At 38.7% G+C, this 15,918-nt stretch overlaps 2 protein-coding genes across 9 annotated transcripts in view; both read right to left on the reverse strand.

The window, feature by feature from the left end:
- Positions 1 to 15,918, reverse strand: part of LOC142873416 (small ribosomal subunit protein uS13-like) — a 379,862-nt gene that overhangs the window by 316,832 nt on the left and 47,112 nt on the right. The gene's annotated exons all lie outside the window — the stretch shown is intronic.
- C3AR1 (complement C3a receptor 1) lies at positions 321 to 9,435 on the reverse strand. Of its 8 annotated transcripts, none has more exons than XM_076007703.1 (4): positions 9,293 to 9,379; positions 7,413 to 7,532; positions 4,802 to 4,896; positions 321 to 4,219 (listed from the first exon to the last, which is right to left on the reverse strand). In XM_076007703.1, the coding sequence occupies exons 3-4, from the start codon at positions 4,804 to 4,806 to the stop codon at positions 2,746 to 2,748; spliced, it is 1,479 nt and encodes a 492-aa protein (XP_075863818.1). In that variant the 5' UTR covers positions 4,807 to 4,896; positions 7,413 to 7,532; positions 9,293 to 9,379; the 3' UTR covers positions 321 to 2,745. The 8 variants fall into 8 exon arrangements, with proteins under 8 accessions (XP_075863818.1, XP_075863816.1, XP_075863817.1 ...); XM_076007701.1 differs by adding an exon at positions 7,673 to 7,754 and having other exon boundaries at positions 4,802 to 7,532; XM_076007702.1 differs by lacking the exon at positions 7,413 to 7,532 and having other exon boundaries at positions 9,254 to 9,385.

A 15,918-nucleotide genomic window follows, 5' to 3' on the forward strand; every position in this document is an offset into this window, starting at 1 on the left:
AAACAAACAAACAGTAAAAGTAAATGGAATTCTTAAAAGGAGTCCAGAAATGCCATTTATTCATTGAATGTTAACTCTTTGGAACTATGCCAAGATTACTCACTGTAATAGTCCATACACTAACCTGAGGAGTTTAGGACTTATACCCAGTGTCTTGTGGGATGTGTTGGTGTTTTGAGAGGCCTGGCTACTTGCTGTTACAGCAAGTCTGCAGTCACTTACCATGAGCGTTATTTGCTGCATATTTACAAATTATGATATATTCTGAATGTCAAATAATTAATAAGTGTCAAACAATGAATCTCTGAGCCTTGCAAGGAACCATTGCAAAAAAAAGAGCATTTATTCACATCAAATATATAAGCAAGTTAAATTGGAAAGGTAGCACTGCAAACCTTATATCAGATACTATTACCTCACAACTCGAAGAATCTAGTGATTTAAAATTTTTCTGCACAGTACTTTATAACACATTTTTAGTCCAGACTCTTACCTCAACCATTGAACAAATAATAATTTGTTGCAAGTCTAAAGCATCTCATTTTTCTATTTTTTAGATTAAATCATTGTATTCAGCTTAGATGAGGCTATGTTGTATGTGAAATTTCAGAGGTTTAACACATAAAAGTTTATACACAGAGAAAAATGAGAAGGTGGTGGGGAGTTGGATAATTATTTTTGAATGAAGAACAGAACAAAAGCTATAAAAATGGTTGGAATATGTAGACATGAACAAATTAAAATATAATAGTTCTTGGCCAGGCATGGTGGCTCACGCCTGTAATCCTAGCACTCTGGGAGGCTGAGGCAGGAGGATTGCTCAAGATCAGGAGTTGGAGACCAGTCTGAGCAAGTGTGAGACCCCATCTCTACTAAAAATAGAAAGAAATTAATTGGCCAATTAAAAATATATAGAAAAAATGAGCCGGGCATGGTGCCGCATGCCTATAGTTCCAGCTACTCAGGAGGCTGAGGCAGGAGGATCGTTGAGCCCAGGAGTTTGAAGTTGCTGTGAGCTAGGCTGACGCTACAGCACTCACTCTAGCCTGGGCAACAGAGTGAGACTCTGTCTCAAAAAAAAAAATAATAATAATGGTTCTTAATGAATGTTGAGGTGCTGAATGAGCAATTTAAAAATATGGAGATGTTTAGATAAAAATCTTTTAAAACAGGAAGTCATTTTATCATGTCTACAAAAAATAGCATAAGCACATGATTTAGACTCACCATGGTAAATATCAGAAAAACCATCTAAAATTGTTGCAAGGGTTATCTCTGGGACATCAGAGTAGGGGTGGGAGCCCTCTTATATTTCTTTACAAGCCTTGGATTCTTTTAAAATGATGTATGTGGTCGGGCGCGGTGGCTCACACCTGTAATCCTAGCACTCTGGGAGACTGAGGCAGGTGGATTGCTAGAGGTCAGGAGTTCGAAACCAGCCTGAGGAAGAGGGAGACCTCGTCTCTACTATAAATAGAAATAAATTAATTGGCCAACTAATATATATATAGAAAAAATTAACAGGGCATGGTGGCGCATGCCTGTAGTCCCAGCTACTCGGGAGGCTGAGGCAGAAGGATTGCTTGAGCCCAGGAGTCTGAGGTTGCTGTGAGCTAGGCTGCTGCCACAGCACTCACTGTAGCCTGGGCAACAAAGGGAGACTCTGTCTCAAAATAAAATAAAATGATGTGCATGTATTATTTTGGTAAAGACAATGATTAATTTTTAAAATCCCAAAAGATACATGTGGAAATTTTGGCATAAAAGATGCCTGCAGTCATGTTTTTGAAAATGTGACACTGTGCCTGGTAGGCTACTCAGTCATCTTGCAGAGAGTTGAAGAGTTGCTGCTCTAACATCCACCTTCTTTCTCTTTTCATAGGCAATGGGTCTCTTGGAAAGTATTGATTTGAAGCAAGAGGAAGGGAATAACTAGAATCTTGTGAAAGATATGGAAAATGTGGAAGATTTGGAGCAGGGGAGGAATAAGGGATTTAAGAAGCAGAAGAAAAGAATGGAGATGGATAGCTCTACCAGTAGGCTGACAGAATAAATAAGCAGCTCTTCAAACCACAGCACACATAACATTTCATGAGTAAGTTTTTAGATGTACTAGTAGTCCGTTTTTATACAATAGATGCTTTAGTTGTGATAGCGGAAACCCTGAATTCCTGCCTGCTGTACCCAGGGGTGTTTCCGGTGGCAGGCATCTGGCATTGTACTTAGCTCCAAACTCTGTGTCATAGCTCCCTGTTTTCATAGGCTTTTTTCTTTCTCACCTTCTTTTCATTTAAAACCATCAATACCAACACAACAACAAAGCTGTAGAAAAAATGATCATCTCTCACTAAGGACAGGAAAAAATTATATGGTGGAAACATTTAAAAACAGACTAGATTCTCATCTATCTCAGGTGGCTTAGTTTGGGATAGAAATAGACTAGTTTTTCACAATTATTCTAAAATTTGGCATTAATCAGAAACAAGAGGTCTTGTTAAAATAAAGCACTTGCTGGGCCCCACCTCCCAGAGATTCGGATTCAGCAAGACTGGGACAGTACTTGAGAATTTGCATGTCTAACAAGTTTCCAGGGGATGCTGATATCAGTAGTCTGTGACCACACTTTGAAAACCACTGGATTGATTCTCTGGTGGGTTGTGAAGTCCTCTGCTCACCACATCCTTCATCCTTTTGGAATTGAGTGAATACCTAAGAACATCTGCTTAGGTTGGCTGCTCCATATTTTCACACAGTTGTACTGATACTGTTTCTTTCCGAAAACCCTTTGTTTGGGGGACAGCTGGTAGAGTGCGTGAGCTCCTCCTCATTGAAGGCTGCCTCCAGAATGCCCTGAATGGACTGCTTTGCTTTCTTCCTAAAATCTTTCCCCAAGAGGGCATAAAGGAAGGGATTGAAGCAACTATTGGCAGATGCTAGAGCAAGGGACACATGGTCCCAGGACACCAGAGCTTCCCCAAAGGGAGTTTCTTGGTCAATAAACAATAACAGGACTCCAACAATGTGGTATGGAGCCCAGCAGACAAGAAAGACAGCCACCACCACCATGGCCACTCGAAAGGCTTTGTTCCGAGACTTGGCGAAGCGACCCTGTTGAATTCGGAAGACAATGAGACTGTAACAAGACACCATGAAAATAAAAGGCAGCAGGAAACCCACCACTAGCCTAGTGATGGTTATCGCCACCATCGGTTTTGACACGTGATTGTCATATGTGAATTGGCTGAAATTGTAATCCTGGAAATATTGTGATAAGTTAGACTCATATAAGGAATTGCTAAAAGCACTAGGGAAAAGCTCTGAATCAGTAGAGAGAAAAGGGTCAGAGTTATTCTGTGAGTTAGTTCTGTGATCTGCAATGGGAAACCCATGGGAGGTTGTAGCTGAGCCCACATCAACAGGTTTAAATACATTATAATACAAATGTTGACTAGTTAATGTAGCAGAATCCATAGGGAGCGGATCTCCAGAAGGTCTTTGAAATGTTCGAGATTGGAGGACAGTGGTGGCTATCCAAGGACGACCATTTGTTTGGACAGAGGAAGGATCTACCCTATCGTCCATCTCTCCAGGCTGCTGAACAATGGAGTCATCAAGAGATCTGTCTTCCAGTAGATCTGGATGGAGAGTGTCTTCTGGATAATCTAATGGGCTGGGGAGATTGAAACTGTAGCCACATATATTTTGGTTGTCTACAGTGAGTGTTTCCCGGTACACAAACACAGGTATACACATTACAAGAGCCACCAGCCAGATACAGCCACAGATATTGAAAACGGTTCGCACGCTGCGATGATTCTGGCACCATATTGGCTTGAGCACCAAAAGACAACGGTCCAGGCTAATGGCAGTAAGCAGGAAGACGCTGGCAAACATGTTGAGGATGATGATGGAGGGGATGAGCTTGCATAGGAACCAGCCGTAGGGCCAGTGTCCCTGGAGAGCCAGATGAGCCAGGGAGAAGGGCAAGGAGAGGCAGCAGAGAAAGTCTGCCAGGGTGAGATGGAGGAACCAAACTGTGTTCACCGTCCGCTGCATTTTCAGGCCAACCACCCACAACACCAGCCCATTACCTGGCAATCCCAGTAAAAACGTGAGACTGAGAATGACCATGGAGAGAACCACGTGGGGTTCATTCCAATGCTGTGAGGGTAAGTCAGTTGAATTGGTCTCAGCAGAGAAAGACTCCATTGATAAACTTCTGCAAAAAGTTGAAAGAAAATGTTAAAACCAACAGTATCTTCTTGAAAGTATGTATTCTTAGAATTCTAATCTTCCCATATGCAGATGTGAAACCACACAGCCATAAGGCCCTCATACTGTTTTAGTTTATATTTCTCAACTTCACACTGGACCACACAAAAATGTTCTCTGAAAGACAATTTATTAATAAGATCTACTGTATTGATTTATTTTATTTTATTTATTTTTTGAGACAGAGTCTCATTCTGTTGCCCAGGCTAGAGTGCTGTGGTGTCAGCCTAGCTCACAGCAACCTCAAAGTCCTGGGCTCAAGCAATCCTCCTGCCTCAGCCTCCCAAGTAGCTGGGACTACAGGCATGTGCCACCAGGCCCGGCTAATTTTTTCTATGTATATTTTTAGTTGGCCAATTAATTTCTTTCTATTTTTAGTAAAGATGGGGTCTCACCCTTGCTTAGGCTGGATTCGAACTGCTGACCTTGAGTGATCCTCCCGCCTCAGCCTCCCAGAGTGCTAGGATTACAGGCGTTAGCCACCGTGCCAGCCTCCTGTATTGATTTAAATGTGTATCAAAATAGCAACCTCATTTGGAAGTCCGTATCAATGTAAATTTCTCCTTTTTCTTGTACTTTCCAATCTCTCACTTTCCATTGGCTCCTTTCTTCACCCAGTGTCCCCTATTAAAAATAAAACAAATAAGCTAAGTGAGCAAACAAAAACTTCTAGATTGGAGGTCTCCAAGCTGAGATCATGAAAGGGCTTTAAGAAGCTCCATCACCACCTGAAATGATATGCAAAGTGTAACTTTACATATTTTCACTTCTGTGATAGCAGACATTTCATTCATTCCCTCCACCAGATTTTCAAAGGACTCACACCACAGAAAGAGGTACGCCAGACTTCAGCTGTGTCTTTTAGAAACAACTCCATCTTCTCCTTCTGCTCTCGCATTTTCAAGACTTATTGACCCTTTTGCATTGACTTTCTCACTGCACATCATTTTCTTCTTGTTTGTGTTTTATGAATACAACTTGGGAAAATAGGTTTATTATTACAAAAGCAGAAAATGTACATGAAGAAAATTGGAAAATACAGACAAGCAAAAAAAAGAAAATAAGGCCAGCCATGGTGGTTCATGCCTGTAATCCCAGCATTTTGGAAGGCTGAGGTGGGAGGACCACTTGAGGCCAAAAATTTGAGGCTAGCCTGGGCAGTATAGCGAGACCCCATCTCTACAATTTTTTTTTTTTAGAAATTAGTCAGGCACAGTGGCATGTGCCTGTAGTCCCAGCTACTCAGGAGGCTGAGGCAGGAGGATCTCTTGAGCCCAGGAATTGGAGGTTGCAGTGAGCTATGATTGTGCCACTGCACTCCAGCCTGGGTGACAGAGGGAGACTCTGCCATCTCTAAAAAATACAAATACAAATAAAAATGTCATATACCTGCCAGTCAGTGATTACTACTTTAATATCTTAATTTGTATCCTTTGGTTCTTTTTTTCATGTATATATGTGTGTGTATATATATATTTTTGTTAAACAGAATTTAACAAAATCAGATCATGCTGCACATATTTAAAAAAATTTTAATTGTGGTAAAATACATACAATATAGAATTTATCATCTTAACCATTTTTAAGTTCATAGTTCAGTAGTCCTTGCCATATTCACATTGTTGTGCAACCAATTTTTAGAAATTTCTCATCTTATACAACTGAAACTATACCCATTAAACAATTCCTTGTTTGCTCTTTCCCCCAGCCCCTGGAAAACTTTCGGTTTCTATGAATTTGACTACTCTAGCTACTTTATCTAAGTGGAATCATACAGTATTTGTCTTTTGGTGTCTAGCTTATTTCACTTAGCATAAAGTCTTCAAGTTTCCTCCATGTTGTGGCATGTGTCAGAATTTCTTTCTTTTTAAGGTTGAATAATATTACATTGTAGGCCTGGTGTGGAGGCTCATGCCTGTAATCCTAGTACTCTGGGCGGCTGAGGTGGGAGGATTGGTTGAGGTCAGGACTTTGAGACCAACCTGAGCAAGAGCAAGACCCTGTCTCTCTAATTTTTTCTATTTTGGAGCATGGTGGCACATACCTATAGTCCCAGCTGCTTGGGAGGTCAAGGCAGGAGGATTGCTTGAGCCCAGGAGTTTGAGATTGCTGTGAGCTAGGCTGATGCTACAGCACTCTAGCCAGGGCAACAGAGTAAGACTCTGTCTCAAAAAAAAAAAAAAAAAGATTCCATTGTATGTATATACCACATTTTGTTTATCCAATCATCCATGGAAGGACATTTGGATTGTTTCTACCTTTTGGCTATTGTTAATAATGCAGCTATGAACATGGTTGTAAATACATATTGTTTTATAAACATTTTCTTTTGTCAGTTAGCAATCTCCATATTATACAGTAAGATTATACCTTAAGAAATACTAAGTCTTTATCTATATTTTCTGACTGTCCCCAAAACATCTTTTATAGCTGGTTTGTGTACAACAATAGTCAATCTAGGATCAGATTTTGTATCACGGTGTTGTCTCTTAAGTCTCTTAATTTAGCATAGATTCTCTTTTTCAAGGATACTGGCTTGTTTTGGGGCTTGTTGTTCTGCCCACTTAACCCTTTGTAATTTATCTTCTGCCCCCATCACTCTGTTAAAATTACCTCTAAAAAACAAATTTAAACACTTGTTTCTCTGTCCTCATACTCCACAACATAATATGTGCTATTTGATTTTCTGACTCCTTAGCACTCTTCTCTTGGCCTCTGTGACATTACCCTCTCCTAATTCTCAACACACTTGTAAATGTACCCTACTTTATAGCTTTCCTGAACAACTCACTATTCCAACTTTATGCCATTTTCTATTCCTTGGCTAATGATGTTTGCTTCTGTCTGGAAATATGGCCTTTACCTTAACTCCTCTTTCCTCCTTCCTTAATCCTCTATCTGTTGAAATCTTACCCATTCTTTAAGATCAAGATCAAATATTATATCTTTCTTGAAATATTCTTTCATAATGCCAACCAGAGGCTGGGTACAGTGTCTAACACCTATAATCCCAGCACTTTGGGAGGCTAAGGTGGGAGGATCACTTGAGCCCAGGAATTCAAGACCAGCCTGGCAAGACCCTCTACAAAAAATCTCTACAAAAAATTAAAAAAATATTAACCTCGCACAGTGGCGCGTACCTGGGAGTGGCTACTTGGGAGGCTGAGGTGGAGGATCGCTCGAGCCCAGGAGTTTGAGGTCAGGTAAGCTATGATTAGGTCATTGCACTCTAGCCTCAGAGACAGAGTGAGACTCCTTCTCTTAAAAAAAAAAAAAAAATTAGCAATCAGAAATTAATTCTTTAGCTCCTTAATTTGTTTGTATATGTGGTTGAATTTTTTTTTCATATTCTCTATGCAATGACACATTTTGCCTTGTAATTATTATTTAGCTGTCTTACCTATTGTTTTGGCCTTAAATTTCATGATTGTAAAAATGAGTCTTGTTCATATACACTTGTTCCACAGAATTTAGCACAGTACCTTAATAAGACACCAAAGTTAAAGATTACTTGAATATCTCATGCCTTATAATAAACAAAAAAAAAAAAAAAAAAAAAAGATTACTTGAATAGATGTGTGATCATTTGGGAGGTTAACTTTCTTTTCCAGTTAAATTTAAAATTTGAATTCTTATCCATTTAATCCTTACCGAGACTGCTTCCTTAATTCCTATACTGTCCCTTTCAACTTACTTTTTGTCTTTAAGTTCCTAATTTTTACTGGACATAATAAAAGTTTACATATCTTTTTATAGAGGCTCAAAATATTTTCATGACTTGGAAGTAGTTCTGCTGAGTTAACCAAATGTTATCACAGGGCCTTATATATTAGCAGAAGTTAAAATAACAAGTCAGCAAAATAAGAAAAAAGAAGAAATGACCCCCATTCCCCTTTCTGTGGCCTTATCTACTCAAATATTTAAGTCCTATCAGGGTCCCTTCCTTCCCTGTTGTGCAGGGCAGCTGCGCTGGTCCATCGTCACACCCCCACACACATTCATGCACACATCCCATAAGACGCGCAGAGACGATAGACCCTAGAATGCGAGGACTCAAAGGAAACTTAGCAATCATTTCTCCTTCTCTCTACTTTTGTTTCGCAGTTGTTGACACTGAAACTCAGTAAGTTAGGTGACTTTCACATAACCACACCCATGGAGGTTCTCTGATCTTAGGTCCAATGACTGTCAGGCCAATACTCTTTTTACTACCCAAAAAACCCCCTGACCGGAAAACCTGTGGTATTGTTCATAAAGGGGAAGGAAGTGGGGACTGCACAGAGTGAAGTAGCAAAGACTGAAAAGAGCAAAATTCCAACATAAAGAAATTGAGTTATTTGACATGAGCTATAGTTTAAATATCACATTATCTATCTTGAAATAAAAATATATATGTCAGGGCTTAAAAGTCCTTCAGAACAAGATCATTTTTTTTTTTACATTTCTCCAAGTTGTTTTGGCTGAAAAATACCTTTATATTTAAGATTAGTATAGGATTAAAAATTTTTCAATATTAAACTGACCAGCAGTAATCAAAATGATAAATCCTGAAACTAAAATTCAACTCTGATAGAGAAAGGAAAAGTAAGCCCCCGAATCAAATACTAATGATAGGATAACAGAGTCAGTGGCAATAAAGAATGGGCAAAAGAATAAAAGAAAAAGAGGGAAATGGAATGAGAAAAAAATACATATATGGCAATCAGTGATTTAAAAAACAAAGTAATGGGGAAAGCTAGAATAAAATTTCAGAAGGAAATATACAGCCAATTTAAGAGAGGGGGGAAAACGACATAAAATTCATTATTAGTTCCAGAATGAAAATGTTAAGAGAAAAGACAAATCTAATGTGAAATGTTATTTAGGAAAAGAAAGGTGGACATGGGGTTAAGACAAAAGAAATAAAAGTTGGAAAATGAATGGGAGAAATAGAAGATAATGACCTTCAAACAAGACAGCAGGTGGATCTGGGTTTTCTTACCAAAAAATGGAGATAGTAGCTGAAGGATTCAGCACCTACCTGGAGGTCCCCACAAGTCTGTCTCGTCCCCCACACTTAGTCACAAGGAAGTCATGAAGTATGTTTAGAAAATTTGTTGAACACTCGTTCCCTCTTTCCTCTCTCTCTTTTTCTGTTAGTAAATTTATCCTCATGCTCTAAACCACTGTCTGACATCACAGGAAGAGCTTTAAAGTGAGTCATTTCCAAACAGCTTAGGCAAGAAAAGTCAAAAAAGAGAAGTAAAATGGGTACATTCTGAGACATTGTCTGCAGGACAGAGTGTGGTTAAAGAGAGAGTACTTCTGTACATAAGCTTCTCTCCTATAATAGATTATAGGTTTTGCTTTTGTCTTGTTTCAGAAATGTGAAGAAAAATGATTCTATGAGACATGAGGATTGAGGGAAGAAGTGGTTGGGAAGGAATGACCTGTACAAACCCATTTAATTAAGCTCAAATAACATTTCTTAAATGCCCGATATGTGTAACAAACTACGTGGTGCTACAGTCAGGATGAATTAAACTCTGTTCCAATTCTAGAGATTCACAATCGAGTAAGAATATATACCCATACATGCACACACACACAACTGTAATACAACCCAGACTATAATATCACAAGTCAAATAGTAGAACACAATAGGCAGGGGTATATTTAGCCTGGGGCAATCTAGGAAAGTCTTAAGGTAGAAATAAGATGTGAGCAAGTACTTAAATAACCATAGGTCTTCTAAAGATAGGAAAAGGTGAAAAGCTGCTTAAGGTATAAGTGGAGCAAAGTCCAAGGTAGGTAGGTGAGAGAGGGCAGGTAGGTGGGGGAGGGCAGGTGGGTGGGGGAGGGCAGGTAGGTGGGGGAGGGCAGGTAGGTGGGGGAGGGCAGGTAGGCGGGGGAGGGCAGGTAGGCGGGAGAGGGCAGGTAGGCGGGGGAGGGCAGGTAGGTGGGGGAGGGCAGGTAGGTGGGGGAGGGCAGCAGGCACTGGAGAACAGACAGGAGTCTAGCTTGTGTTTCATCATGAAGGAGTGCAGAGCACTGAAGATGATTCCTGCTTAAAGCATATGTTATAAAGAATTCTCACTCATATTATTCTTTTACACATATGCAGATGAAATAAAGTTTATTTGGGTCAAATATATTTGAACACTGTTGTCTGTTATAAAGGCATCAGTCCATGTCCAAACAATGTCTGCTCCTCCTCTTGTTTGTGGTCAAATCATTAAGGAATATTCTTGAGGCAGAAAGACCTAAGAAAAATGCCAGGAGTCAAGTAGTATTTATTTCCACGGTTATCATTATTTAATTACAAAAGTAGAGCATAATCATAAAAAGATAACTTAATACAGGAGTATAAAGGATTAAAAAAATGAAAGTTTTCATTTCCAATTCCACTGCCAGAAGTAGCTATTTTTTAATAGATTAGTGTTCATTCTTCCTGAACTTTTTCTGAATATAGCACATATTTTTAAAAAGGTAATTTTGAACAAAAATAAGATTATAATTTACATATGATTTTATGACTTAATTTTTCACTTGACAATATATTAAAGGCCCAGCACAGTGGCTCACGCATGTAATCCTAGCACTCTAGAAGGCCAAGGTGGGTGGATCATTTGAGCTCAGGAGTTCGAGACCAGCCTGAGCAAGTATGAGACCCTGTCTCTACTAAAAATTAGAAAAAATTAGCTGGGCATGGTGATGCGTGCCTGTAGTCCCAGCTACTTGGGAGGCTGAGGCAGGAGGATTGCTTGAGCCCAGGGGTTTGAGATTGCTGTGAGCTAGGCTGATGCCATGGCACTCTAACCTAGGCAACAGAGTAAGACTCTGTCTCAAAAAACAAACAAACAAACAAAGAAAAAGACAAAACAGTATATTAGGGCATATTCCACATTAGTGCGCATAATTCTATTGATTATTTTTTGCTTTTTTCCTTCAATATTTGAAAGCACTGAATAATGGTGATATTCAGAAAACATACAAAGGATAGACAGGATTGCCATACATGTATATTCATTCATATATGTACATGTATATATAAAATAAAATAATTCTCACAGTAAAAAATAAAATATAGAAGGATTAAAGTAAAAAATAAAATTTCTCGGACACCTATCTGTCCTTGTTCTCCTTCCCAGGGTTAATCTCTTTCACAAATACAAATGTAATTCCATTACACATATTATTTTGCTCTGCTTTTTCCACTTATTTTTCTTTTTTTTTTTGAGACAGAGTCTCGCTTTGTTGCCCAGGCTACAGTGAGTGCCATGGCGTCAGCCTAGCTCACAGCAACGTCAATCTCTTGGGCTCAAGCAATCCTTCTGCCTCAGCCTCCTGAGTAGCTGGGACTACAGGCATGCGCCACCATGCCCGGCTAATTTTTTCTATCTATATTAGTTGGCCAATTAATTTCTTTCTATTTATAGTAGAGACGGGGGTCTCGCTCTTGCTCAGGCTGGTTTAGAACTCCTGACCTCGAGCAATCCGCCCGTCTCTGCCTCCCAGAGTGCTAGGATTACAGGCGTGAGCCACCGCACCTGACCTCCACTTATCTTTTCATATCAGGACATATTGGTGCAAATCATACTTTTTAAATTGTTCCATGTTGTGCCATTTAATCAATTATTCCTCTGTTGATGAATATTCAGTTTTTATCCCATTTTAAGCTGTTATAAACAATGCTCAATGAGCACTCTTATCTTTACACATCTGTTGATATTTCTGCACAATAGATCTCTAGAATTGGAATTGTTAAATCTAAGAACATGCACATTAAAATTTTTGAGAGATATGGATTTTTCCACTAAAGAGACTCCACCCATTTACACTCTCAACAGTGGTGAGAGTATCTTTTCCACTTGATAAGATGTTTACCACAAAGTTCAACATCATGAACATGTGGTCTATTCCTGTGATAGGCACCATGCTCTGTCCAGAGGGAGATGCAGAAGCAGCAAGAGATGCATATAACTATAATGCACTATAATGCAGTAGGGGGTGTTGGGAGGGCATAATACACCTGGGGACATGGAAAAAGGAATGGCTAATTCTCCCTGAAGCAAATCTGAAGAAGATGCAGTGAAGAGGTGGCACTTGAGCTGGGCCATAAGAATGTGTAGAAATCTGTCAGGCACTAACTGTGCTGGAAAATAATAATTTACCTGTCTCTCTGCCCTGCTAGACCATGAATTGTTTATATCTCCAGTGCCTGCTATCATGCCTGGTATAATACATTTGGGGCACCAATAAATGAACAAATGTTTGTTTGGAAAGGATGTTGACTTCTGAATATAATTCAAGGAGTTAATTTGAGTTCTTAAAGTTGTTTCTGGTGTAGATTCAGTTTTACTGATTCTTTTCTCTCTAAAGAGTATACAGCAATTCAAACTAGTTCGAGGACTCCCGGCTGTACTCCTTGGATTTTAAGGTCAGGAAGCAAATTATTGAAAACATCCTGTGAATAGTGTTCCTGTTTCTGTATGACCTCTCTCTCTTCTTATAAAGCACCAGTTGTTTTGTGGTGTAATGTGGGAAATTTTGAGGGGATTTTGTGGCTCACTTCTGTTTTGTTCCTTTTTGAATGTCTAATTGCAATTATCTAAATGCAAAATCTAAATGCAAAGATCTAATATGAGATTAGATGCTTTGGAAAAAATGAAATTTTGAATATGTATTACAAAGGTGTCCATATTAAAATCTTTTACAAGTCACTGATTAATTCTACATTGTCAATGATGGAGATCTTTATTAAAGTTCATTTGGCTAAAATAAAAATTTTAGAATTACAGAATCTTTAGCCTGTTTTCTCTGACAGAATTAGAAATAAACATATGACAAAGTTACTGTCCTTAAGGACTTCAATGAAAAATAATTAAATCCATTATTAGATCATACATAATAATCCATACTGTAAATTAAATATAACTAAGTGTCAAAAACTGTGGATGACATAGACAAGTGCTATGGCTGGTCAGCAAAGGGTAAGATTAATGGTGATTAGACATTGCTGGGAAAACTTCATGGAAGAAAAGATTCCTGAGGTGAAAAGAGCACTAGACAAGAAAATGGAAACATGGATTTGACTTTCAGTTTTAGTAATAACTACTTGACCGTGGGCTAGATGCTTGACTTAGAAATATTTTTTGTTGTTGTTGCTTTTTTTTTTTTTTGAGACAGAGTCTCACTCTGTTGCCCAGGCTAGAGTGAGTGCTGTGGCATCAGCCTAGCTCACAGCAACCTCAAACTCCTGAGCTCAAGCAATCCTGCTGCTTCAGCCTCCCAAGTAGCTGGGACTACAGACATGCGCCACCATGCCCAGCTAATTTTTTGTATATATATTTTTAGTTGGTCAATTAATTTCTTTCTATTTTTAGTAGAGACAAGGTCTCCCTCAGGCTGGTTTCGAACTTCTGACCTAGAGCAATCCGCCTGCCTCGGCCTCCCAGAATGCTAGGATTACAGGCGTGAGCCACCGGGGCCGGCCTGCAAATCTATTTTCAAAGTAAAAGAATGGGCTGGGCGCAGTGGCTCACGCCTATAATCCAAGACCTTGTATTAAATATTCCTTTGGAAGTACCTCCAATGGCTTCAAATTTCTTGGCTGGAAAATGACTGATTCAGGGAATATTTGCTACCTAGTATATAGGATTGCTAGAAGTAAATTAATTAATACATGTGAAACACCTAGAACAGTGCTAGCACATATGCACTTGACGAAAGTTTGCCATTGTATCAAAAAACTAATGTGAATTCCAGTTGCCTGTTAGATCAAAACCATTCTTCCATCCTGGACAAGTAGCAAATAATTTACAGATTGTTCCCTTCCCAGAGTTATATCACATCCTTTTTGTCAAATTAAATCCTAACCTGTGGCCGTCAAGGATGTGGATTAGTATATTCTTAGGGTCTAACTGCCAAATTAGGAACATAGTTATAGTAAAACTAAGTAGGAACACAAATTAAAAAAATAAAGGTCCCCAGAAATTAAAATAACACAGTTGAAAAGTAAACAAGACAAAACAAAAACAGTTGATCATCATAATAAATATCAGATATATCTACGCCTGGATCTTGAAAGAAATCAGCCAAGTTTAGCATGATAAATCTGCCAAATCTGACTGGTTTAAAGAAAATCTAACAAACTTTGTTTCTTCTGTTCATTTATTTATTTATTTTTTTACTTTCTATTTACTTTCTATTTCTATCTAGGACTGCCAGGGAAGGGAAACTAAAGGGGAAGTAAACAGAGTGTGGGCACTTGTTTCATTAACACCCTTTGTGACCTTAGTTCCATGAACTTGAAAGTGGACAAGGGGACAAGCCTTCAGTTTGTCCAACTAATCTAATGAGAATTCATGGGAATGTTTTCTGGAAGTGGGGGGCAGGATACAGAAGTATGGAGGGGTAGATAGCTCTTGTAAATGTAGGTCAAGATAAACTTTTGAGTGCGTTTTATGAATTTTTAGGTTGGCTATCCTATATGTGCAGTATTTAGAAAATATATTCTCCATTTCTTTTCTCCCTTGTCTTTTCTTCTCCATTTCATTTCCACTAGAATGCAGGCAAAAGAAAGGGATGATACATAAACATTTCCATTATAGATAAAATGCTCCTTCCAAATCTCTTCATACCACACTGGGCAGATTTGTTAGTTGTTAGGCAGAAAAGGTTTTGGAATGGTAGTTATGTTTTAGTTATTATGTTCTCTGTGGTAAATCTTCTGAAATACTAAATTATCAGTGTACCAATGTTTATATTTACCTAAACAAATATAATAATTCTTATTTCAAATGTTAGTATTAATAATAGTAATAACTTACACAATGAAGGTTTATTTCCCAGGCACTATGCTGAACACTTGATTGGCTGTACGTTATTGAACTCTCCCAGCACTTTAATGATGAGATAGGTACCTCATTGTCAAAAAGGGCACTGAGATGCAAAGAGGCTAATGACATGCCCAAATTCACACCACTATGTAAAATGACAGAATCACAACCAGACAGTTGGCCTCCAGGGCCTGTGCTTTTAGTCACTATGCTTCCCTGAATGCTAATACAATCGATTCTCTTGTTATTCTAGGTAGTTATGTTGTTCTATAAAGTCATCTCGAACACTGAATTAGCCAATATGGATTTATTGCTCCTAGGGGAACTATAGGGTCAGATTCCTGCCAGCCTCTGGTTGCAACATTTTCTTCAAAGGATCAATGTATAACTTTGTTTTATGTGTGTTTCTGCATAAAGACACCTTCTATGATATATGTTGCTAATTTGTTAACATTGGCCTTTCTAATAACAGCACTGTAACATGCTGAATGAAGTTTATCTAACACAGGTATTTTCTCTCTAAGGTATATCAAAGCTTTCTTATGCTTAGGAACACTGGATAGCATGTCAGCACTATACTTGAGGACCATTTTTTTTTTTTTTTTTTTTTTTTTTTGAGACAGAGTCTCGCTTTGTTGTCCAGGCTAGAGTGAGTGCCGTGGCGTCAGCCTAGCTCACAGCAACCTCAAACTCCTGGGCTCAAGTGATCCTCCTGCCTCAGCCTCCCGAGTAGCTGGGACTACAGGCATGCGACACCATGCCCGGCTAATTTTTTTTATATACATATCAGTTGGCCAATTAATTTCTTTTCTATTTTATAGTAGAG

This window comes from Microcebus murinus, chromosome 10 (assembly GCF_040939455.1).
Source record: "Microcebus murinus isolate Inina chromosome 10, M.murinus_Inina_mat1.0, whole genome shotgun sequence".
In the NCBI taxonomy this organism is placed as follows: domain Eukaryota; kingdom Metazoa; phylum Chordata; class Mammalia; order Primates; family Cheirogaleidae; genus Microcebus; species Microcebus murinus.

Coding starts and splice junctions, on each gene's coding strand:
- C3AR1 (XM_012760666.3), bottom strand. CDS start 9,426: ATGAGGATAAATTTACTAACAGAAAAAGAGAGAGAGGAAAGAGGGAAC. Junction 4,220..9,292: donor AGACTTGTGGGGACCTCCAG/GTAGGTGCTGAA, acceptor AACTTTTTGCAG/AAGTTTATCAATGGAGTCTT.